This window comes from Polyodon spathula, chromosome 2 (genome assembly GCF_017654505.1).
Source record: "Polyodon spathula isolate WHYD16114869_AA chromosome 2, ASM1765450v1, whole genome shotgun sequence".
NCBI classification, from domain to species: domain Eukaryota; kingdom Metazoa; phylum Chordata; class Actinopteri; order Acipenseriformes; family Polyodontidae; genus Polyodon; species Polyodon spathula.
Window position 1 is genome coordinate 33,390,821 of NC_054535.1, and position 25,490 is coordinate 33,416,310.

The 25,490-nt window shown below is 35.6% G+C and overlaps 1 protein-coding gene across 1 annotated transcript in view; it reads left to right on the forward strand.

Annotated features, from left to right (window-relative positions):
• The first annotated feature begins 1,477 nt into the window (after nucleotides 1-1,477).
• LOC121295443 (synaptopodin-2-like) overlaps nucleotides 1,478-25,490 on the forward strand; it is a 47,547-nt gene continuing 23,534 nt past the window's right edge. The window contains exons 1-3 of the mRNA XM_041220058.1: nucleotides 1,478-1,688; nucleotides 20,284-20,435; nucleotides 23,444-24,282. Of these exons, the coding sequence (XP_041075992.1) occupies nucleotides 1,584-1,688; nucleotides 20,284-20,435; nucleotides 23,444-24,282 (1,096 nt within the window). The 5' untranslated portion in view covers nucleotides 1,478-1,583. The remainder of the gene's footprint in view (nucleotides 1,689-20,283; nucleotides 20,436-23,443; nucleotides 24,283-25,490) is intronic.

Genomic DNA, 25,490 nt, shown 5'->3' on the forward strand with positions numbered 1-25,490 from the left:
ATTTGCGTATAAGAGTAAATTCCATTAAGAGCATGTAATAATTATGATAAATGAATAAGAATGATTTTAAATAAAAGCAATTACAAAAATAATAACTACAATATACAGAAAATAGTTACGAGCAGTAGTAGAAAATGGCAAAACATGGGGCAGTTCAGTGCAAGTATAGGAAGATGAAAGTACTGGTACAACTGAATGCCATTTAGGGTTACAATTGGGTTATGTGTCAAAGACATAATTGAGTGGGAAAACCTGAGGGTTATGAATTGAAAACTACATGCATCGTTAGAAACCATGACAGCAGAGTTGAAAAGCAGTGTCTGAATGGAAGCACATGCAGTGAGGGTTTCATGCACTAGTGTCTTATAGAGGTCTGTACAGTCTAACAACTACTGTCATCTCATGAACACACCTGTGGTGTGGTGCTCCTAATTACATGCACACAATTCCACAGTGGTGTTATGTCCGTGAGTTAAAGAATGTGATTTCTTAACATAGCCCTGTGGTCTGTATTTGAGATCTAGAAAACAAAATGACTGTCAAATATACTGGGTACAGTTTTAGTTGCTAATTGTCATGCTTACAAATATATTTTTAAAATATTTTAAGCTTTCTTAATGGCCTACTAATACGTTTACCAGTAAAGCATGTGCTATAATTAAGATATATTTATATTTATACAAAATACAGATTTATGTTTTCACTGGCTGCAAAAGGATATAAAAAATGGTATTTTAATATATCACCTCCTTATTGATCTGTGGAGTCAGAAGCAATTTCAGAATGAAAAGGGGAGAAGTATACCACGATGCACAGCCATTTGCAGGTAATCTTGTATGCATTGCTATGGTTTATCTTTATTTTGTTTACTATATGTTTTTTTTTTTTTTTTTAATTATTTTCTTTATATATCTTGCTTACCTATGCTTTGACACGCTTTAACTGTGATTTGACTGTTTTAGAATACTTGACTATGTTTTTCTTTCTTTCTATTTACCACAGCAAACTGTATACAGGAATGGCTGCAAAGGATTGTAACATAAAAGGCGAAGTTCAGTGTTCTTTTTTTCTGACTAATTAATATACTGTATTAAGTATTTGTCGAAGGGAACATGATAACAGATTCTAGTCAATCAAGAGAAATAGCAGTTTTAGAAAGAAAAAAGTAAGCTCTGTAATAGTATACTCTTTAAAACTAAGGGGTTCAGCCTATATTTCAATATTTTTGCTGTTGGTAACTCGCTCTACTACTGCAAATCTATGCCAACTGTAAAACTGTTTAACGAATCCCCCATTAGCTGTAACGAGCCAAGACCATGTTTATTTTTGGCTGTCCTGCGCGTACCTCTACAACCGAAATTGGAGAATATTCTCCTCCGATGTTATCATTTTTGGTTCAGGGCATGCCTATGAATGTGACGTATCCGGAGCAGGCTGGGCTCTGAATTAAATAGATGCGAGTGACCCATCCAACAAACCGAGGTGCTCTGCCTCCTCAGTTCTAGTAGTAGTTTATTGCGTTCGAGTCCAAGCAACTTCATGAAACGCCTCTTGATTGGTAAACACTGCTGAAATCCGCCAAAATGGGCACTGGGGATTACATCTGCATAACAGTGCGCGGAGGAGCGCCATGGGGGTTCAGGGTGCAAGGTGGCAAAGACAAAATGCAACCTTTACAGGTCTCAGAGGTAGGATACGTTTTGGGAGGCATTTTCGACAGTGATGTCAATGTAAAAATAGTTGAAGGGTGTTTGCTGACATGCATACAGTATTTTTATTTATTTATTTATTTTTATTAGACTCCCATATATCGAAAACTTTGTCCATCTTTTGCAGCATTGAATGTACTGTTACTATATTAAGGCGAGCGTGTGTGTGTTTGTTTTGTAAATGGACCACCACTGTGTAAAGTTTACCGCATTGTACTAGTATTTAAATAATCCAGTTTGTGAACTGTGTGAAACTATAGCGTTGTACTTATATCTATTCAATTGTGATGTGTACTGTATATCGCCTATGGCTTGGCATGGTCATGTAAATGCCATTAATTACATTTTTAAAATAATAAACTTTATAGCATTAAAAGGGGTCTGGCAAAACATAAAAAGGTAAACATTTTTGTTATTTAATCACCTCTGTAATTTAACGTGCTTGAATTTGATTGAAAACACATTTCAGACTTTACCTGACACAACCGGCAACGACACAGAACACGCCTGTACCGTCGTTTAATAGTATGGTCATTTTGTGTTTTAAATTTGTTTATAGAAAAGTGTAGTTTTACTACAGATTATTAATGTGCAATGTCTAATTAAGTGCCAGTCCCGTTACGCTTTAGTTATTGTCTCTTGGCAGGCAACTTGCTTATACCAAACAGACAATGTACTGTACAAGATGTACTGTACAACTTCTTTTATGCACTAAAGCCAAGCGTTTTATTAAAGAATGCTACATGCTACTGGTAATTGAAAATATGTGACCACGTATAATTAACTTGTTTATTCTTTATGAGGGACTTACAGGACAGTGATTTAAGTTGAAATAAAAGTATAGTTATGTTACAAAAAAAAAAAAAAAAGTGATTAAGTTGTTTTTTTGTTTAGTTTTTTTACACAAAATCAACCTATCATGTTTTGAAAATAACTCCCTTTGCAAGTTAATTGAAAAGGTTCCAGTTTGGGGAACATTTGGCCTGGAGCCTAACGATTATAATAATTATCATTAAAAAAATATGGAGAAATATATTTCAGAGGTATGATTTTGATCAAATAGGCCTATAACATATTTATGATATATATTTTGCATTTCATTTGTAACTAAAACCACTTTGTATAATGTGTAGGCCTATACCTCTTTTGAAAATCGCAGTGTTTGTTCATTATTATTCTTTCAGTTGTAAGCCAATTGCTCTCCAAATTAATCCTTATTTGGTAAAGTACAGAAGGTCAGGGATAGCCTGTGGTGCAGGGAGCTTTTTTTTGTTGAAGTCTGATCTGTAACCATTTAGATTGATCTTAAGCAAAAAAAAAAAAGAAAGAAAAACAGATTCCAAACCAGATGTGCGTAGTGACATTTTTTACTTGTAGAAAGTGAGAGTGGGGAGAGAAAGTGAACACAGTGGAAAGAAAAAAAAATAACAGAAAGTGAAAACTTCCACGCACAAAAAAAAAGATTTTAACTTAGATTTTTATGTCACAAAATAATAAAATATATAGTTACATTGTAAATATGAATACAGTATCTTTTGGTCTTAAAACCACATTTTTGAAAGAAAATGAATTCCTCCCTTCCTATCGCCATGCACTAATAAATGTAATTTTTAGAACATTTACTTTGGAGTAGTACTGCATAGTACCCATATAGTACTTTTCTTTATTTTATTATTATAGTCAGAATACATTTTGCATGGTTACTTCAGTCATGTATTTAATTTTAGAAGTTCCATGTTACATATATGTTGCTTATAGATAAAGAGTCAAGCTGCTTTTGATGGTTATTATAAAACCACATGATGTAATAACTACAGAAACAATTTGATTTCCCTTGAGTGGTTGGAAGGTATGTGAAGTTTGTTCTGCTGAATTGGTCTTTCTTGTAAATGTTGTATTACTTTTTACCAAACTGCCAAATTTGGATGTCACCTCATTGCTACAATCCACTTACTAATCAGGATTGAGTAACAGGCCTCTTTTCACCCGCTGAACTTTAGCAAAGGAAGCTGCAAAGCTGCAGCTCCCAAGAGGTGAGAACTTGACTGGTAGAGGTCGCTGAAGAGCGATGAAGTGAACTGTCACCAGCTGATTTTCTTTAAGGCAGATGCAGCACTCCCTTTGGGTTGGCCAGCTTGGTGTGAACAGTTGATTCAAACCATGTTTGCCTCACTCACCATGCACTCCACAAAATAGTTGTACTCAATGAGCCAGCGGGGACCCTCAGATTTCAAGTTTTATTTGAAAAAAACAGGAAAAAATTTAGAGGAGCTAAATACCAAAAAAAAAAAAAAAAAAAAAAAGGTGAAATAATTGTTAGTGAGATATCAGTGAAACGCAAGAAATCAATGAATTCCCCTGTGACAATCAGTAAAGCAGCTGAATGGTTCTGAATATGAGCTGTTATTATTATTATTATTATTATTATTATTATTATTATTATTATTATTATTATTATTATTATTAATCAGTCAACCAATCACACTAGGATTGTGTTGACTGTCTTGCCCACAATGACAGAACAGTGCGATGCTGCTTTTATATATTACAGAATACATTTCAATTATATTTTCTTATTTTACAATTGGCTCAGTCATGTAAGGGACCGCCCATTTACACAATAGTTTTTTCTACTTAATGTTGCGTGATACCGATATACATACAAGCTCTGTTGCCACAGAGTAAGGCTACCACGTGTGTAAACTGTTTTCAGCAAACTGAACTGTGGCTTATAAACAATGGGCAGGGCCTTCTCTAGCAAAAGGTATATTAAATAAATAAATAGATAAATAAATAAAAAACAGTATGATTAAATGGGTACTTGTATATTTAGCAGTAAGCTGAACATAATACACTGCTCTGGTAAGGTGAAGCAAAATGTTCCAAATAGAGAGGAACAAACACATGCTTTGTTTTAATTGATGATAGCTAACTCACAGAAATCATGTAGAAAAGGTGGCTTTGTATTGCCTAAATGATATAGGGTGTGTGTAGTAATGTGAGGTCATGCTTATTAAATCATTGAGAAAATTATTTTCAGAAGAGTCATAGAACATAAGGTGTAAGTAATAACTTATTCAAGGTCTAGTCAATCCAGCCTCATCTGCACAACATAATTTAATGTGTGAGACAGATTTTAAGGATGACAGTTGCTGCACGGCAAAGAAATAACACAATCAAAAATAAACTTCTCTTTTGGAAAGTTATTGTCAGAAAAGTAAATATGGCAGGAGATGTGTCCAGAAAAATATTTACCTTGCCTATAGGACAAGCACTGAAACCTGAACAGCTGCTGTGACTTTTATATAAAAATCTTGTAATAATCAAAATGTAAACAGTAGTACCCTAAGGGGCTTTCAATCATTTTTAATCATTTTAATCATTCATGCCAAAGAGACAGACATGATTATTGTGTGAGAGGGGGGTTTGATTATATATATATATATATATATATATATATATATATTATATATATATTAGATATATAATATATATATATATAGTTGTTCCTGTGACTTCGGGTGTCTTCTGTAGCATCTTGAGGGATGCTGATTAATTTCCATTTCCTCTTGGATAATTTCAATTTTTGCAATTGTTTTAGCACAGAAAGCATTTTACCACCAGTAAATGAACTGTCCACATTGCTGGGACCACTTTCACTTTTATCACGCCAATATCACAGGTTTTTTCTTGTGAGAATGCATAGGGTTAATGTTACCTTGTGTAAAAACATCAACACTTCACAGCCACACAAGTTTAATCTTGTCAAGTATTTTTAAACAGTGCTACTTGCGATATGTTTGTATCACATAGAACTACTGTACTATAAAATTAAGTTTGTGAAAGTTTTCCTTTTGAGGAGAATGTGTTGGTTAATAAAACCTGACAGGAGAGGTTTTCTGTATGCACAAAGCAGTTTCCCTTAAAAGGAAGTTGTTTTTTAGTATGCCTCTCAGTAGCATTGACTGCATTGTAGGAATTGTTATCTCATGACTCACATCATTTTTAAAAGGAGCTGAGGAATTGTTGGTAATAATAACTCAAATAATGTATAACCATATTTAATGTCTTATTATTTAAAACGGTATCTTAATATACCCTAGACCAACTCAGTTGTGTAGTATACAAGGTTATAAGAATTCCAAATTCCTTAAAAAAAAAAAAAAAGCCTAGTAGTTTATTTTTATTTTGGAATGTTGTCACTCAGAAAAGCAAACTCTCACTATTCACCATTAATTTGTTAATGTGATTTCTTAGAATACCTTTTCCTTTTCATTCTCGAATCTGGACATAGATTTAGTGGCAGAACAAAAAAAATACCACCACAGTTTAACTATATAGGGGCTGATGTAAGGATACGTGCAGTGATTTGTGGCTGCAAAACACCCATATTGTAGGCAAAATCTACGTTTTACACGTGCAAACCATGTTTAGCTGCCGTAAAGTGGGACTTTAGCAGCCACTAAAAATGCGTTGTATGTAAAGAATGGTTTTCACCTGCCATTCTGCACCCGATGTCAAATTAGCACTTTGCCATCATTAATCCATTTAAATTATATTGAAATGTATTCAGATGAAGAGAAGAGCATGGAGTACTGCATGGGTGCAAGCATTATAATGAGATGTAAGGAAATTTGTCTTGCACTTGGATAATTGCTGACCCTCCAAAAACTTTGCACCTCCTCTTACAAGGTGCAAACCATTGTAGAAGTGAGTAATTAAGAGCAGTATAGAACTACACAGCTTCAGAGACCTGTCATTGGCCTCAGGGTGGCTGCTGTGGTTCATTTCCTGATGTGGCAACATTTGGCTTTTGTTGAGGACAGACAGGAAAACCTTCAGAGGAGAAGGACAAGACGGAAAAGAACCCACATATTCAAACCCAGGGTCACTTTGTTTGGGATGCCGTAGGATGCATTGGTAAGGCGTTACCATCTCACTCCGCAGGTCATCCTAGACCTAATAGCTGAATTTCACCTTTTCATCACCTGGTTGACTGTCCTCCTGGTAACACAACAGCATTGACTTTCTCTACTATAGAGGACCATATGGCCTCTTTGGTAGCATAATTGATGTTGGCTGAGGCTTTTCCAAATAACTCAATTTTATACTGAGTGACCTCAGCCGTAAGGACTCCTCAGAAAAGTTTCTTTTCTTTTCAGTGTGCCAAGAGGACTTTGCTGTCCTTGCTCTGACTTTTTTTTAAATTTAGTTTGATTCATGCTCCACAAATCTCATACAGCACCTACTGCTCTCTGTGCTCCTAACTCACCTCACCTCTAGGCTGTAATTGTGGCTGGTAAATACCCTGATGCACAGAAAGCACTCACTGATGATTATCATGATTGCAGCTCATTATTTGTGTGTGTCTGTTAAGCTTACATAGGCCGCATTGAAAAATAATTAACTGGCAATTCAGATTTTGTAGACGCAATTGTTTGCAATACCCCTCTCCTTACATCAGATTGTGTTTTTCGTCAGGAGTAGTTTATTGATCCCTGTATAAATATTACTAATGAAACCAATCTGTAAAACTAATTAATTACTGAAATCAAAAAAACTTAGTGTATTGTAATATAATTTACTACAACTCAGCGATATCATAGCATAGCAACTCAGCAAGGGGTATAATATTAATAATTTTAAAACTGTCCTACAGATAAAAAAAAAAAGATTCAACAATTTGCAAGTAAATAAAAAAACAACACATTGCATTTCTGCATTGACTCTTGATCTAACTTGACCCTGTACCAATGTCTTTGTTTAAAATCAAAGGTCTCCAATTCCATATGTAATACTCTTAACTTACATGGCTGGTAATTGTGAAGTACTGTATATTATATGGCACAAAAATACTTGTAAATGTAGATGTGAGTGATTGTCCTCTTCAAGGTGACTATGTATTAAAACAGGCAAATAGAAAGTTAAGTTCATTGTGGTACCAAGCCCCAAGTTGTTCCATGCTGATCAAAAACTGTCCCCAGGCTGACTCGGTGAATACAGTACATGGGAGAAAACCATACATGTTTCAGAAATACTAGAAACATTCATGTGGATATCAAATAATTATACATGTTATTCTTTTGTATTGAAAAATCATTTGCTTGTTGGTAAATCCATTAGATTTCAATGTGCACACTAAGGCTGAATAATGAATAATGGACTGGAACTAACTGAATTCTGTCTTCTAAGTTTATTTTATACAATTAGCAAGAGGCATTTTTAAAAAGTATTAACTACTATGTTTACATGCTAAAGAACACTTTTGGAATGTATTATTTTGCAGCAGAATAAAATGTGACATGCCAAACTCAAGATTTAGAGGAATTGATGCTTCTGATACATTCTTAAATCTTAATAAAATCCTTACCCCATTCAAGCTTGAAGCAGGTTTGCATAGTCTAGATGTTTTTTTGTTTTTTTTTTTTTATATATATATATATATATATATATATATATATATATATATATATATATATATATATATATATATATATATATATATTTTTCCACAACTGTAGCTAGTTGTACTTTTCTATTTTTGAGCACCATTCCAACTCACCTATAAAATACTGCACTACCAGTGATAATGGCATTGTGTGTGTGTGTGTGTGTGTGTGTTCATGTCAAAATAATCACCGTAAGCAATAGAGATAATTTTTGTACTTGAATCAAAACATTTTCAGATTTTCTAAAGCTGTTTTAGGCTATCCAAATTGCAAAGATAATAATTCAGATTTGGATTATTACCAGTGTATTGTGTATTATGTTTTAGATGAAGGAAGAAATTTAACCATCCCCTCTCCTAACCCGTTTCAACTCTGGATAAACTCTTAGAGGTAGCTACTCTAATTTATTTATCCTCCATTTTTGTCTAAACTGAACTGTGTTTCCTTATAATGTGTGGGTGCAACCAAAGGCCAAATTAACTAGCATGTATAGGTTTAATTCCCCTTCAAAATAAAGACACATAAATAAGAAGCTAGCCAAAACAAAACAAAGAGCTCAGGACCCTGCCAAACATGTTATAGTTTTTTTTTTTTTTTTTTTTTTTTTTTTTTTTTTTTTTCTGATAGCATGTTTATACAAGGTTAGAAAGCAGAGTGTGTTAAGACCAAGCACCTGCCAAGCTGACTGCAAGAATGCCCTTAACAAGTAGTGGTTTATTTCATGTGTATAAGTTAAGAACACTTAGCATGCAATTGTGCATTGGATAAACCACTGTTGACAAAGTGCAAACAAGATATAATATTGATGTTCTGTTACACTGTACCACGCATTAAGGAAGGTATTTTTAGTGTCCTAGAGTACATTGATTCAGGGTTGATTCAGGTTATCCTGTGTGTTCAGTTATGAGACCTAGCTGCTTGGTTGAGGGCCCTGAACACTTAAAGCACCTCATAATTTTGGATCCTGCTGGTCTAGTCTCCTTTAAAAAAGTAAACAGCGGTCCTGTTGATACAGGAGGAGGGTTTCCCCATCTTCCTGTCCTTCTCTCCCTGTCAGCCTGTTCATTATTTCGAAATCAGCGCAGATCCAGGGCATCCTCTGGCTTCTTGGTCTGCGCTGCATTTTGTTTTTCATTAATCTCCACTTCCAAATTTGTGTAAAATATAAATCTGTAAATCACATTTAAGCATGGTTATAGAAGAAAGTCGTTTAAATAATTAAGTGTAATATATAATTATAATTTACAGACTGAAGTTGACCCATATAACTTGTCATACCCATGTCTTATACTTCAAATTAGGTTTGCCTGTTTTTTAGATTTTTCTATTGGGATTATACAATTTCAAAGGTGGAATGTGTGCACCAGAGACACTTGCCCTTAGGTCAACAATTAGAGTAGGACCACACAAGGGCCTCCTCCAATTCTTTCATTGTGTCTACCTCACACAAGGGTTGATGGGTTTTGAAACACTGATTAAGGCAACAGTGAAAACGTCTTCTACTTTAACCTTAAAAATTAAATACACTTAGACTATGTGTTTAAATGCTATAAGCATTTAATGTATCATACTTTATATAAATCAAGCACTTTCTTTTAAATGTTAACTTAATCCAGCTAGAAACAATGTATTTATTTATTTATAGTATTCCACATACATAATGCATGCTAGTTTAGGAGTGCAACTCAAGTACTGAAGTAAGTTATTTTATCCTTTAAATGTGTATCTGTAATAATGGTGACACAGACAGTTTAAAGTTTGGACAGAAATCCTTGCTTCAGTGTATGTTGAACATGAAGTTTAATCTATGCTTTGAACATCATTCACATGTAGGGTAATGCAGTTGTCATTTACAGGCATTTTGGAATGTAAACATTTTTGTATTATTGTGTGAAAAGTATGCCATTTGGTTGGCAAACACTGTTATTGTGTATTGGTTGTCTTGGAAAGGTGAGGTCAAAAGGATTAAGGTTTAAAGACTTCTTTATGCAAGGTAGTGCTATAACAATTATCCTTTTTAACAAAAATCTAGGGTTTTGCCTCCTTATTAGGTAAAGATCAGTTGTGTCTCCCTGTTGGAGACATTCTTATAACAGGTCTTTAATAACATGTGTTTGGTAACAGTAAAGACACCATATATGGCTTTCGCTGCAATGAACTTCGGCTCCCCTTTGGAACAGACTCACACAGACCTGACCTGAAGTTTTTCCAGATATGATATTCTATAAGAGGAGTTGCTGTACACTTTTGGATTCCAGGTTCCAGACCACACAGATCATTAGGATCACAAAACCTCAGGTATATAAAAGTACCCTCCTGTAAGTCTAACAAAAAATAATTTTGATTTAAAGCTTCATCAAATTGGAACTTTGTCTGATTCCATACCAGAAACACATATGCTCAATATTATTACACTTAAGGCCTATAACTATAAGGTTTTTGTGTCTTGTAAGATCTTGAAAATGGCATGTTCCCAAAATGAAATGTAAGATTGATTCTCTGTCCTTTACTTGTAAGCTGCTGAGGTTGTCTTGGAATTTCTCCTGTTTTTTTGTTTTTGTTTTTAATACACTAATACATAAATAAATACTGGGATCAGAGAGTTTTTACCTATAAAACATACTGCTTTATATACAGTTATCTGTCCACAGAAGGCTAGAAAAAATAAATAAATAAATAAATAAATAACTATAGTATGGTTCAAAAGCCACCTTCCTGAACAGTAGGCTTCAGAACAAATTGTCTGTTTTGTGTTGTGATTTTTTTGAGCCAGGGCTCAAATCTGTCTTAAGCCAAGGTTGAAATGGCCCTCAGTAGACACTAGATAGTTGTTGACTTCCACTATACAATCTGGAGTTTCCTAACCCCATAAGAGGGTGGTCGTACAGGGACCTGCGGCATGTTTGTGGGCTTGAGAAGCTCACTTTGAACTGTTTGTGCTGATCTGTGAGATTCCTGCTCTGTGAGAAGAGGTTTGCTGTCAGTGCCTTTCTTTAATACAAAACCATTTAACATAAATACTGAATGAATAGTATTGGCACATGTTTGGGGTGTATGGAGTGTTCCCGCTGGTGTAGCTGGATGGAACATAGAGGAATCCGGGAGTATATTGTGTCCTTATAGACCTGCTGGAATTGTTCACTAACAACACCCTCTGCTGTTCATTTTTCACACTACAGCACCACACCAGAGACGTAGGGCAACTGTTACAATGCAGCTGTGCTCACCATTGTAACATCTCTAGCATTTTGTGTTTGCAACCTGCCTCAAAAGACAATGCATGTGTATTACCATCTTTGCTGCATTCTGCCAGAGTTTAGCTTAGTCATTTAGAATTGTACACCAAGAGAAGGCTTAGTTTGGTACTACTGGACTGATCATTTTTTCCTAAAATGGTCAAGAGTAATTAAAGCCATTAAAGTTTATTTATCGTTATTTATTTCTATTCATATTTGGAGTACATTGATCAAACAACCAACACTGGGTTCATTGCTGAGTAATAATGGCATACAATTACATAGCAAAATACAGAATGGCTTATGTTCAGCAAGTCTGTTTAACAATACGCAGCAACTGCCACCTACTATATATGTTAAATTTAAATAATATAAAATATTTGCTGTACTTACAATGTATTAGATACATGCTCTCATTTTGATTGCTTGATTTGATACTTGTCATTTACGTCATTGAATACCAAGACCTATTTTTTGTGCTTTAATTTAATAATAAAATATTTTCCAACTCTTGGTTATCTATAATGTAAAAACACAAAACGGTAATTCAAGTCAAATAGGACAAAGACATTTCCTTTCGATAAGTCTAGCGTTGGAGTCAGCAAAATACATGTGCAAGAACTAAAAAATGATCTCCCTTTTAGGCCTGTATAAGGCATATAAAGTGTATTTACTTGACCTCAGCCAAGTATAAGTATAACTGCACAATTACATTTTCTCGGCGGGTGACTAGTTCCCTGGTTTGCCTAAAGTTATGTTCAAAGTTCAGTTATTTTTCAACTCACACAGCTGACTATGGATAGGTTATAAGCATGGTTCTATGAAAAAAGAAAAAAACACATAGAAACTTCTGAAGTTGAGCAAATTTCCGCTGGCCAGCTCAGCTGTTTGTCTGCTCTCTGTCAGCAGTAAGTGTATGGTTATATTTAATTGATTTCCAATTTTATAGATGTGGACAGTGAGTGGCAGAAAAGTGTGCATTTGTCATGTTAATTGGGTTTCTACTTTTATGGCGTGGAAATTATCCAGGCTAATCTGAATGATGTGAAATGTCAAGAACTGCAGAACTGTTGCTTTCTGACGCGTAGTTGTTTTAATTGATAGAATATATGTAGCATTGTTATGTAAATGTATTTCTGACTGAATAAATTTCGTAAGATATAAAATCATTCATCTACAGAGAATAGTTCCTGCCACTGCAGAGTTCAGCTGATATCTATATACAGTACTTGCAGCTCATTTACTGTACAACACATGATCAGTAGTTCATAGTAGGTGTAGATTGCAAAAGCCTCACTTGTATGTAGTGTTTTCTGTCAGCTTTACAGCCCAGTTTAAATTTGCCTGGTGAATGTGTGTTATTGTATCTTGGTAGTACTTCTGTACTGGTTGATGTATGATAAACGGAATTCAATAATACAATTATAATACTGCATTGTCTTTGATACCAATAAATAATGTGCAATGTGTGTATCTTAAGAACATCAATTTAAAGAGTCAGTATCATAATCACACATGTAGCATTGAAAATGCATTATTTTTCATGATGATCAATTTGACCTTGCCTGAAAAAGTTTTAATTTCCTTACTGTGTGGATTTCCGGAATAAAAACCGGAAATAAAATTAATCAAAGTACATCTGTAAAATACGACTGAAATATCTTGTGGGAATATGGATTCAAAGTATCCCAGATGGCTGCAAAATAAAATAAGTGACTCAACAGAATTTGTTAGGTTGCTGCTACTGGACTGGAAGAAAAGATTATGCAAATTGTGGGAGGACAGCCATGAATGTAAACATGTCACCAATGTTCGGCAGAGATTGGAAAGCTCTTTATAATTCTGAAAAAATACTGAAAGGTATTTGAAGCAAACTGGGAAGATAGAAAATTAATAAATTAATAAATTAACAAAGTCTAATATATCTCCTAGGTAATGCAGATTTATAGTTACCACCTGGCTCTTAGGAATGTTAGTTGAGAGTTCAAATAAGAAGTGCAGATTATGTAAAAATATATAAGAAATTGTTACGGTACCTGTTGCAAACTGAAGCAGTTACAATCTATGCTGAGAGACGCCAGGTGCTATACAAGATCTGCCCACCCAGCTATTGCAAGTTAGCTTATTTAAAATATAAGCTTGTTTAGATAAAAACGTAGTTCTGACAAATATGAGTAAAAGGATGGATTGTTATTGGAATGAAAAGAAATGGAGAATCCATCCTTCTTGTTTGACAGTGTTATGTTTGAATATTAAAAAAAAAATAAAATACTGCATGGAAAGGTGTGTGATAAATTGTAATTGAATGCCCACTTGGATCAGGCATTGGGACATTACATTCTCATATCACACACTACCCCATGCGTTATTCTCTCTAGAAAATGCTTTGTTTAGCATTTTAAAATTGACATTTGAAAGAACATTTATAAATCAGTAGTAGTGTGGAGCTCTTAATACAGGACAATTTAGAGAATTTCTGCATTGCAGTGAAAGTCATTTACCTGCCAGGCTAAATGGCGCTCAGATTAAGTGCATACTGAAACATAATGTAAACAGTGTCATATTGAGCTGGTTGTTGAAAGAAAGTAATTCCTGATTATCGAGTATGTAATCCTTTAAAACATTAAAAAGCATAAACTATGTAACTTTGTTTGTTTTTGAGCCTTACTTAATAACATAACCCCTTTTATTCTAACAGACACACAGGCATATGTGTGGTCAGTGTAATTTATCACATATGTCTTATAGAGCTGCATATCTTCCAAAAATGAAACATTGATGGATTTAAATGATCTTTTTAAGGTATGTAATGGTGTATGTAATTTTGATATACATTTTACAGTTGGGTTATTCAGTTGTGTTTTTCTGTTTGTCTGCCCACAGCAGTGTTCTCGTCAATTCAAAGTAAAAAAAAACAAAAAAAAAACAACAAATAAAAAAACAAAGTGTAGCACAAGCGTGAAGATTTCTGTAATCCTACAAGATTTAACATTTTAATACACTTTTTATATTAAATGGTACAACAGAAAACAGTAGAAATCCTGACATACAGTAGAAATTCTGTGAAATTATCCAGTTTTGTTTTAGGAAGAATATATACTGTAGGTCTGTTTAGCATATAACCCATAGACATTTATTTATGCATTTATTGTTAAATTGTGAGAAGGCTAATCTGAGTCCCACAGAATGTGTGATTCACCCTCCACATGCTGGCCTCTGCAAACAAACAAATAAATAAATAATAATAATATAAATCTAGGAATATAATTAATTATAAGAGCACATTTAAATAGATTGAAAATTTTAAAAAATATTTTATAAATATAAGAAAAAAGATTACACTAAGTTTGTTATTGTTATGGTAGATATGTATTGCATTCTGTATTTGATGCTTGGTAGTACATTTGTAAGGTAAAAGTGTTATGTTTAATCTCTGCAGAAAAAGCTGGATAAAGCCTGTTGACATCTCTGTTATCTGCTGATAAGAATGTGACAGTGTTACACTCCCCATAGTAAAAAATATTTGAACACTCCCAGTGCCAAAGTATTTTTCATTCAATTTTCCTCTTTTTAGGTAAAAATAAATAAAGAAATAAAATAATTTAAAAAATCTATGCATTTAAAAACAAATGGTTTTTTTTCTTCTTTTTCCCTTTAATATTTATGTTTTGTTATGAGTGCCATGAATAGAATTAGTGCTGATGCTTCTAAGTATGATATTGTAAGTGTTTGAAGAATCTCTCCTGTAACATTTATGCCACATTTCCATCTGTCTGTAAAACTCAACCTCTCCTCGTTCAGATATCAAACTGGGGCTGTCACCAGTTCCATCTGCATGTTATTTTAATGGTACTGTTGGTAATTTGCCATGCTGAAATGATGCCGTACTATATTTGTAAATTGAAATACACCCGGATGAGTATGATCTAACCCTGGGGAAACTACGATCAATTGCAGATATTTTAATTGCTAAATGCTTTTCTTGGAGCTACTTTTATTGTCTCAGTGGGGTAGTTTACTGATATCAAGTGTCATTAAGAATACTGTATCTATAAATACAGCTGCCTGTTACATATGTTTCCAGAAGAACTATTTTATTTTAGACTGTATTAGTCTTTTACTTGTCCATCTGGGAGGTGATGCAGTGGAATCCTGTAGTACCCCTTGTCAAAGCTGGAGGGAGCTGTGGTGTGAGGAAATGCAGTGACTCTCAATACACCAGCATAGCAAAGCAATGGATAACTTGGCTCCCAGTCCTCTAAGCAAAGGCTAAACGACTTGCCTCCCTAAAAAAATAAAAAAATGGTAAGAGAGCAGTGAGAGTAGGTGTGAGATGGACACTTGCGGTGTAATTTAGGTATTGCATGTGAAGACAATACATCAGGTCTGTAACTGCTTGTCTGAAGCCTAGCTCTTTTGTACAGTGGGTAATAGCTGGGCTGATAAGTGTAACAGGGGGAGGCTGGGCGCTAACTGGCAACCACACAGACCGCAAGTGAGCATCTTAACCAGTATGCCAAAGAGCCAGGTTGCGTTTGGAACACCGGCAGTACATTTTAAAACTGCTAATACATTTGTCAAAAACAAAGGGATACTAAAGATTGTTGGCAGTATTATAGTCTAGTATAGTATAGTATAGTATAGTATAGTGTACATGTACATTAAAACATATATATCTTTTTAAACCTTCTACAACTGTAGAGAAAAAAGCAAATTCAAACTAAAATAAATGTCAACAAATAATTTAGCATTTCTCTAGACACATACAGTGACTCTGGCTATCCTTCTACATTGGTGTAAACAATACAGTGCACATAATACACTTAATTGCTTTAAATGCTGTTGATTTAGGCCCACAGGAAAGACACACCTTTCACAGATGGGTAATTGTGCCCCAGTTGTGACCTCTGGTCAGTATTTATGCCACAGAGCTACTTATGGGATTAGTATTTATAGTCAGTTTTCTTGGAAATGCTTGGTGTTGCCATGTGTGACAGCTGACAGGACAGTAGAGAAAGATAAAGGTGATAAATGTTTTATTTTACTGTAATGAACTTGCAAAGTCTGTAAAACGGATAACAGGAGTAAAGACTGACAATCCCTTTTGGAATACAGTATATCCATATATCTTTCTTATGTGCCCTTGCTATTGTTAGTTACCTTAGATTTACAGTAACTTACAGTACTTGTCTGCAGTGGCTAATTTGTCATTTACTTTCATTTGGTTGGATCTGAAGTGTTTGGTTAACAGGTGGCGCTTGAGTAGCGTAGCTGCAGATTTCCCTAAAGCCAGTGCTGACCAAAGCCTGGTGCAAATATGTAGACAAGTGGTTGGGAGTGAGAGAGCATCTGTGATTATCTTCCTGGCCCTTCACACATGTCGCATAATGCACATATATACCCCTCTCCCTGATCCACTCAGACACACGAGTACCCCCTCCACCGCACTCATACTCAAGCACAAACTCAAAGGGTGAGCACTCATCACATCTCACCACAGAGAGAGGCTGCTCCTGCCAGATATTCGTAACTAGTACTATAGTAACTGAGTCTCTTCTGATCTGTTGCTAATGCTAATCTTTAGATACGTTTCTCTCAGTGTTCTCAGATAGTGTTATCAAGTCCTGAGATGTAAGCCTACTTGATTTAAAAATGTGTGCAAAGGAATATTACCTTCAATCAATCAATCAATCTTTATTTTATATAGTGCCTTTCATAGTGGACCACCATCACAAAGCACTTTACAAAATGCAGTAAATATCTTGTTTATTAATTGACAAAAAAAAAAAAAACATTTTTTTTCACAGTTATTTTATAGTGCTGCAATTATCACAGTGGTCTCCAAAACTATTCTCTGCTGAATGACTTGGTGGCCGTGACATTGATCGCTAACCAGGTATGGCTGCCATGTTGATGTTATGTGACTTTAGGTCATTGCTGTATGACTGTAATTGCTTTACACTTTGAGTTATTGTCTTAGTATTTGGTTAAACAATGTATTCTTTGAATTACTTTGTCAAGTTTGATTACTGGGGTTGTTAAGTAAAAGGACTTGCCACATTGTTTCGGCTTCTGGACATATCAAGGATACAGATACTAATATGACAGCTATTCTAATAAAATAATGATAATAATCTTCTTGAATGTTATTTTTCCGATAGCAAATGTATATCAACAGCACATACAGTTTGTGAACCCCAATGATAATTATGGAAGTTCCATAGTTTTACCATGATAGCCTTCTTGAATCAAAACCAGTCTTTTCTTAAATATCCAATAGATTAACCAATTGCATGTCTTTTGAAACAAAATGATGTATGAATTAGACAAACAATGAGTAATTAAGATTCAGGGTATGTGAAAAAGTAAGTGAACCCCTGGTTTTATCAGCTCATTTAAGGGGATAATTAGAATCAGGTGTTAAATAATTAGGTAGATCTTCAGGGGTGAGTTTGGGAGGCCCCACCCTATATAAAGATCAGAAACTTTGTGAGTTTGGTCTTCAACATACAGGTGTGTGGAAACACGTCATGCCACGATCAAAAGAAATCTCTGAGGACCTCAGAAAAACAGTTATTTGTGCTCTTCAGTCTAGAAAGGGTTAGAAAACCATGGATTTGGGGCTCCATCAATCCACAGTTAGACAGATAGTCTACAAATGGAGATTGTTCAAGACCAACAAACTGTAAAATCATCAAGGAAGTCAAAAAGAACCCCAAAGTAACATCCAAGGATCTGCAGGCCACTCTCATCTTGGTTAATGTGAGTGTTCATGACTCAGCTATCAGAAGAAGACTGAACAAGAATGGTGTTCATAGGATAGCCAGGTGGAAACCACTGCTGTCTAAAAAGAATATTGCTGCCCGTCTGAAGTTCGCCAAAGAGCACATAGATGAGCCACAAAACTTCTGGAATGATGTTCTCTAGACAGACGAGTCAAGGTAGAACTTTTTTGCATCAGTGAGAAACATTATGTTTGGCGAAAACCAAACACTTCGTTCGAACAGAAGAATCTCATCACAACTGTCAAGCATGGTAGTGGGAGTGTGATGGTTTGGGGCTGCTTTGCTGCCTCAGGACCTGGACGGCTTGCCATCATTGACACAACCATGAATTCTGCATTGTATCAGAAGATTGTAGAGAAGAAGGTCAGGCCATCCGTCCATGAGCTGAAGCTGAACCGAAAGTGATCCTAAACATACAAGCAGATCTACAAAAGAATGACTGCAGAAGTAGAAATTCTGCGTTTTAGAATGGCCTAGTCAAAGTCCGGACCTAAACCCCATCGAAGTGTTGTGACAGGACCTGAAACAAGCTATCCATGCAAGGAAGCCCTCAAATGTCACTGAGTTGAAGCAGTTCTGTAAGGAGGAAAGGGCCAAAATTCCTCAAAACCAATGTGAGAGACTGACCAACAGTTACAGCAAATGCTTTGTTGAAGTCAGTTGCTCAAGGGGGTGCCACCAGTTACTGAATCTAAAGGTTCACATACTTTTTCACAAATGGCTATTGAATGTTGAATCATTTGTGGATAAATAAATGTTGAAAAAGTATCATGTTTTTGTGTCATTTGTTTAATCAGGTTATCTATATCTATTATTAGGACGTAGTTTAAGATCTAATAACATTTTAGGTTTGAAATATGTAAAAATCCTAAGTGGTTCACAAACTTTTTCTTGGCACTGTAGATGTCAAGGTATACCTGGTTGATGTACAGAAGTAAACACATTTAATTTCTAAAACAGTCAAACAAACAGATGAACTATTGTTCAGAGCTAACACAATTTCTGTCCTGAGATAACCTGTTCCTTTTCACTCAGCTGACTGCCCATTAAAAAAATAAAAATAAAAATAAATAACAGTTGAAATAATTTGTACAAACCCACCACACTAAACACTTTAATAACTACTTTAAAGGAAACTTTATTTATTTATTTATTTATTTAATCCTCAGCCATGGAACTCTTGGAGAAAGCAAAAAAGAAAATACCTCCAAATGTTTAATTTATAGCATGGAAAACTTCTTCTGTTTAGCTGCACGTCTGTTTGGATGTTAACATTGTTTCCAGCTAAAATTCAAACAGCATGCATACCATTCCATATTTGCAAATGTTATGAAAAGCAAGGTACTCCTTGCTCTTCTGTTTAAAGAAGCCACATGAGCAGAGCAGGCTTGTGTTGTTAGGGTTACTGTTGTTCCAGCTGTACCAACTTCTTAGGACCTGAGGAACAAAAGGGTGGAGACCACCCTGGTTTAAATTCACCTGAACTGCCTGGGTGTTAGTGGTGTATAATATATAATAATATGCAACAACAACAAAAAGTGTTAAGTAAATATCTAGTATCTAATGTTGACTTGTATATTACTGGCTAGCAGCAGTGATTAATGTGATGAATGGAATATGTGACAAAAAAATAAATTAACATGAATAAAACAATGTGATACTTCAACAAAAAGTGGAGGAAGACACAACTAAGACCAATGTACTGTACATCCATCTCTCATTTAAAGGCAAATGCAAAAAGTATACACATTAGTTGCAATAAGCAAGGTCTGGTTGAACTAAGGGCCGCTATATGTATCTTATTTCTTTGGCTATTTCTTTAGGTATGGAGGATCTAGTTTTCTCAATATTTAAATATTTTTTGCTGAATAGATTATCATAATGTGGCTGTGTAGAGAATGGCTGTTGCAAACATACAGTACATTAGCAACTTGTAGAGTATGTATTCTCAAGATCATAGAATGATTCTTCATGCGTTTAATAAATAATGTAACACGTGTAAATACAGTTAGTTAATCTACATCATAGTGTTATTAATAAAACTGGAGGTGTGTATTTTCAAAATTGTACATGACTTTTGAACCTTTTTTTTTTGTTTTGCCAGATTGAAGAAGGAGGCAGGGCTAGCCTTGCTGGTCTGTGCAAAGGAGATGAGGTGGTGTCAATAAATGGAGAGCCTTGTTCAGACTTCTCACACTCTGAAGCCACATCTGTCATTGAAAGCCTGGCTGATAGCCTGCAATTGCTTGTGAAACGGTAAATAAATAACTTCAAACTTCTATTATATGACAAAAAATAAGCCGATCTGTGTTAGTTGTTAGTCCACTTTACAATTTTTAAGTCTCTACAAGTTGTAGTAGCTACTGTTGACTAATATTTAGTGAAGTCACCTTGTGTGGCGTTCAGTTAAGCGCAGGAAGATTATGGGTTGCCACTCTAGAGATAGCCCTTCAATTATCCACAATGAAGAGACAGTACACTCAGCAGCAATGCATGCTTCTCATGTTGATGTGTAGTTTAAGCCTTGCGTCAGTCTGAGCAGAAATGAATTTAGAAACATCTTGTAAACTTCAGTCCAAAGTCCACACAGTGAGGCCTTGTCTATATTGCCTTAAAGAACAAAATAAGCTTGGAGAGTTTCTGTTCTCAACAATGAAAAAGTGTTTTTTACGTACTGCACCAGTCGAGTATGTACAGTACAGTATAAGAATGTCCTTATAATGTTATGTAAGTGTCTCATGTAAGAAAATGTTGTGATGCCTTCACATCCCACTCAGCTACTTGGTAGTTGAGTTTTGTAGATTGTGAAATAGCTGCTAAACTATTATATAAAAAAGGAAGGTGATTTGGTTTTGGTCAAGTGGTACGTACAAAAAAATTCAAGAAAGAAAGGAAGGGTTCAAATTCTTAAGTCAGGTCTTTAGCAAGCATAATATAACATGTTATGAACTTATGTTCCATTTGCATTTAGATTGCATGGTTTATGGTCCTGGTGTCGCAGTCAGTAACCAAGATGGAATTTTGTAATGAGCAGCTAGATTGCTAATTTGCAATTTGCCTGACCTTTCCATGGCCTCGTTCACAGTGTACCAGCTGCTGCAGGTTTTTTCGTGCCGGGTGATAGGAGGCTGTAAATGTGTGGGATATCCAATGTTTTAATTGTAAATAAGGTGTCTGTTACTCACATTACAATTACTTCTTGCCTTTTAGTTTTTTTTGTTTGTTTTTTTTTGTACATTTTTTGGGGTTGTTTTAGATTGACATAATTCCATGACGACTCAAAATATGTCAAATTCCAGGGAAAAATTTAAGAATCATCATCTTACTGAGACATAGATACACTTCCTATGTTCTGTAATCCAGCTGATCACACACTAGGCCTAATGAAACTCGGTATCAAAAAATAAAAGTATGCCAACCAGGGAAAAGGCACAGAGCTACTTCAGTGCTTCTCTACGATTGTCAAAAGTACATTCTCAGGAATTCACAACAGGTTTATGTGAATAATCTCAAAACAGGTTAATCTGTTTATACTGTAAATGTTGTTGTGGAAATTTGAATTACAAATGCATTAAACAGGTGAGATAGATCTCTGAGTGAGGAGGTGGTAACCACATTAAAAAACATATTTATAGTGTGCTGTTCAAAAATAGATAAATAGAGATAGAGATAGAGATAAAAAAAAAGAGCAGGGGTGACAAGTAGAACGATCCAGTTACACCTGTTGTAAACCCAGATTGGCATGATTAGGTAAATCAAATTTGAATATTTATGTAATTTCATTCTGAAAGTTTTCGTATACACCCATTTTAACGCAATGCACTTTTAATACATAGCAAGTTTCTTAAAAAAAAAAATGACACCCAGTGGCGCGTAACTCAGAAGTTTGCTCTAAACCCATGTCTAGCAATGTTTAGCAATTTTATGTGTTGCTCTGCTTTGTCTGTGTATTCTTATTCTTCTGTTCAAATTTTGTACGTTCTCAATTTAAAGACAAGCTTGTGGAACATTACTGACAAGGACGCATTCCTTATTTGGGTTTGATATGTTGAGGTTGTCGGTGTCTGGTACTCTTCTTGTAGAAATATATCCTTATTAGCAGGTTGTGTGTGTGAAAAGCATGCATTGTGAGTATGTTTATTGGAAGGACTGAAAGGACATCAAGCGATACTGGAAAAAGTTGCAAATTTGCATGTTGATTTTGATGTGTAATAAAGTATGAAACTGACTAATTGTTGTACTTAGCGACTCGTTCTTTGATAATCCAGAAAATGAGCCAGAAAGACCCCAATTGGTTCTGGTTCTCTCCTCATTTCACATGAGGAGTCTCTGGATATCTTTTTTTTTCTGTACAACCCACTTTGGAATTATATATGTAATAGACATCTTTGGGTAATACTGTAAATTAAAAAGTAAAAAATTACGTTGGGATCTGTAATAAGTCACATTTTAAAGCGGGTGAAACTATTAATTTCATCCATATAGCAGATCCTGTCAGCAGACTGGGAGTGCATATGTGTGTGAGAGATGGATGTTTTTCTTTGTTTTACCTTATTTAGTTTCATTCTGGTGTCGTCCCCCCCAGATAATATAAGTATAATTTGTCAATGGTGAAATGTTTATCTGTTAAGCAAAGAACATAGTTTGTTATGATTGTGGAAAAACAATTTAGAAAATGCCTGTATTCATTCTTTAGCAGTATATCTATGCATGGTTACAGACAGATGCACACAGGGGGAGTCAGACTGTTTCTAAACACAAAAGGACTGTGCATATAAACATTTCCATTTCTGCTACCGTGTCACAACCATTCTAAATGCAGGTTTCTGTTCTTTTAAGGCAGCAGCTGGCAGTTTGTATAGCCATGTTCTCTTGTAGAAAACCTAATCAGGGCTCAGTAAAAAATTGATTCATGGCCCAGGCCAAACTGTCCCATTTTGCTCAATGAAGGAGTTATGCAGGTCCTTCCAGGTGAGAGTTATAGCATTTTTGACATGTTATGAACCTTTTACGCTTTCTTGTTAGGTGTGCCTTTCTAGTTTTTATGCAGATACTTCTTTCATTACTCAGTCTTTCAGATCATTATCAAAAGTGTGCAACAAAATATGGATCCTATATGCTAGTCAATATACTTTACCTGCATAGTAACATGAAATATACTATACCATGCTTACAAGAGAAAAAAAAAAATACCAGTCACCTAAAACTTTTAAGGTTTTGCCTGTATGTTCACAATTTAAAGTATGACTTTCTTCTTGGCTAAGGTCTTCTTCTGGATTACATGAGCTCTCCGATCCTGACTCTGAGAAGGCATACTTTGGTGAAACTAGTGCCAGTGTGGGCCTTGAGAGCACGACTCTGCAGATCTGGCCATCCAGCAAGGCCCCCACTACGAGAGAGCTTTACATCTCTGAGTCTCAAGATGAAGCCTACTATGGAGAAACAGAGAGCGACACAGACCTGTCAGGGGGCACCAGGCAGGGAAACCCCAAATTTCATGGAACAGATAGGGAATACCCAAGAGAGAGGTGCAGCCTAGAAACTCCTAGCAGAGGCAGAGAGAAGGGAGCATTCTACCCAGGAGCAGTAGTGGAGCTCCAGTTGTCCCTCTCAGATCACAGATACAGAGACCCCCAGGCAGCTGATGTCAGTGTTACGAGGGGTGAGAAAAGCAGTGCTTCATGGGTAAATCAAGAAGAAGAGGACAACCAAGGCCTTGAATCCGCCAACTCAGAGAGTAACAGACAGGAACCCGTCCGCACCATTGAAACCCAGTCCGTCCAGCTGTCTCGGGTCAAAAGGCAGGTGCTTGGAGTAGACGAATTGGTTAGCTCCTCATCCTCGCTCGGCCGAGTGGAGGTGACCCTAGAGTGCCCCGTCCGGTGCACGCAGCAGCAGCAGGAGGAGGAGGTATTGGTCTGCAGGTCTGAGTCTGGTCTGAGTGGGTGTGATTCTCAAGTGGAAGGAGGGCACACTGAAGCACCTCCTGCTTCTGTCTCCTTTGGAGTTTCATCAGAGGGTGAAGAGCAGGGAGAAGAAGAGAGGGATTCAGAGTCAGGGAAGGATCACAGCAGACCTAACAAGCACCGGGCAAGGCACTCCAGTAAGTACAACAGATTTCATTCATTTCAGCTGGTTGGTTTCTTGAATGGAGGTGGGGATTATTTTTTGATTTTATTTTAAAAAATTTTTAAAGGAGCATGATCAGCCGTTTTTAGTATTTTTAAGAATTCAGATATATTTCCACATTGTATGAATCACTCTTCTTTGCAAAAAAAAAAAAATAAGATAATAGAGTCTAGAGAAGTTATGACTGAAGGTAAGGTGTTATATATGTATATATTTTAGTTTTATTCTTTTGCCATTGCTTTTTGGCCCCAGAATAGGTGTTGATTTACCAAAGCAGATAGGAACAGACACAAGGATGGCATGTGTTTATTTCCTAACAATATCTTTTCCAACTGGTTTCCCAATCTGTGGGTTTTATTGGAAGAGGGTGTGCATGGTGACTGTTCTGTTGCTTGGAGTTAGAGGGGACAAGAATAAAATGAGAGCTGCTCGGCAGGCTGATGATGCTTGCAGAAGTGTTTGACAGACACCAGCATGTGTAATCCTGGCTAGTTATCTGATCCTTTAAAACTGCAAGTCTTGACCGCAGTGAAAAGAGAACTCCCCATTTCTCCTGCCTTCTAGATCCTGAGGTTAGTTTGAAACCCTTTGAAAAAAGGAAAGGGGGCTTTTAAACTCTGTCTGCTTGCATCTTACAGTTATTATTATGTCAGTTAATGTATAACTTTAAGGTGCATATTTTGTTAAACAATGGTACAGCAGCTTCAAATGTAGCCATGTGAACCTGTTGATAAGGACTAACTAACCTGCTGTGAACCTAGTTTGTATTCCAAGGCTATTTTTAAATGTACATGCCTGCACTGTTTGCACCAGTATATAAAGTATTGTATGTTTGTATGTGCACAGACACATATGCAACTTGACCAGTGTTTTATTAGTACAATTCGGTTTATTTCATTTAAATGGAATTAGTTACAAAAGCTGTAGTTACAGGGAATTAAAAAAATTCCCAAAGCGTGAATAGGCAAGTGTTTTTAATTAATCATTTGTCTAAACAGCAATACTTTTCTTGCAGCAGTGTTAGCTGTCTCTGAACATTAAAGTTAATAGCCTTGGAAGTCATTTTAAAAAAGGTATAGAAATAGTCATTAGATTCACAGGCAGCCTTGATACTTTTTGTATAGCTGATTTAGTTTATATCAGATGGATTGAAATATGTCTCATTGCTTTGTTTTACTTATT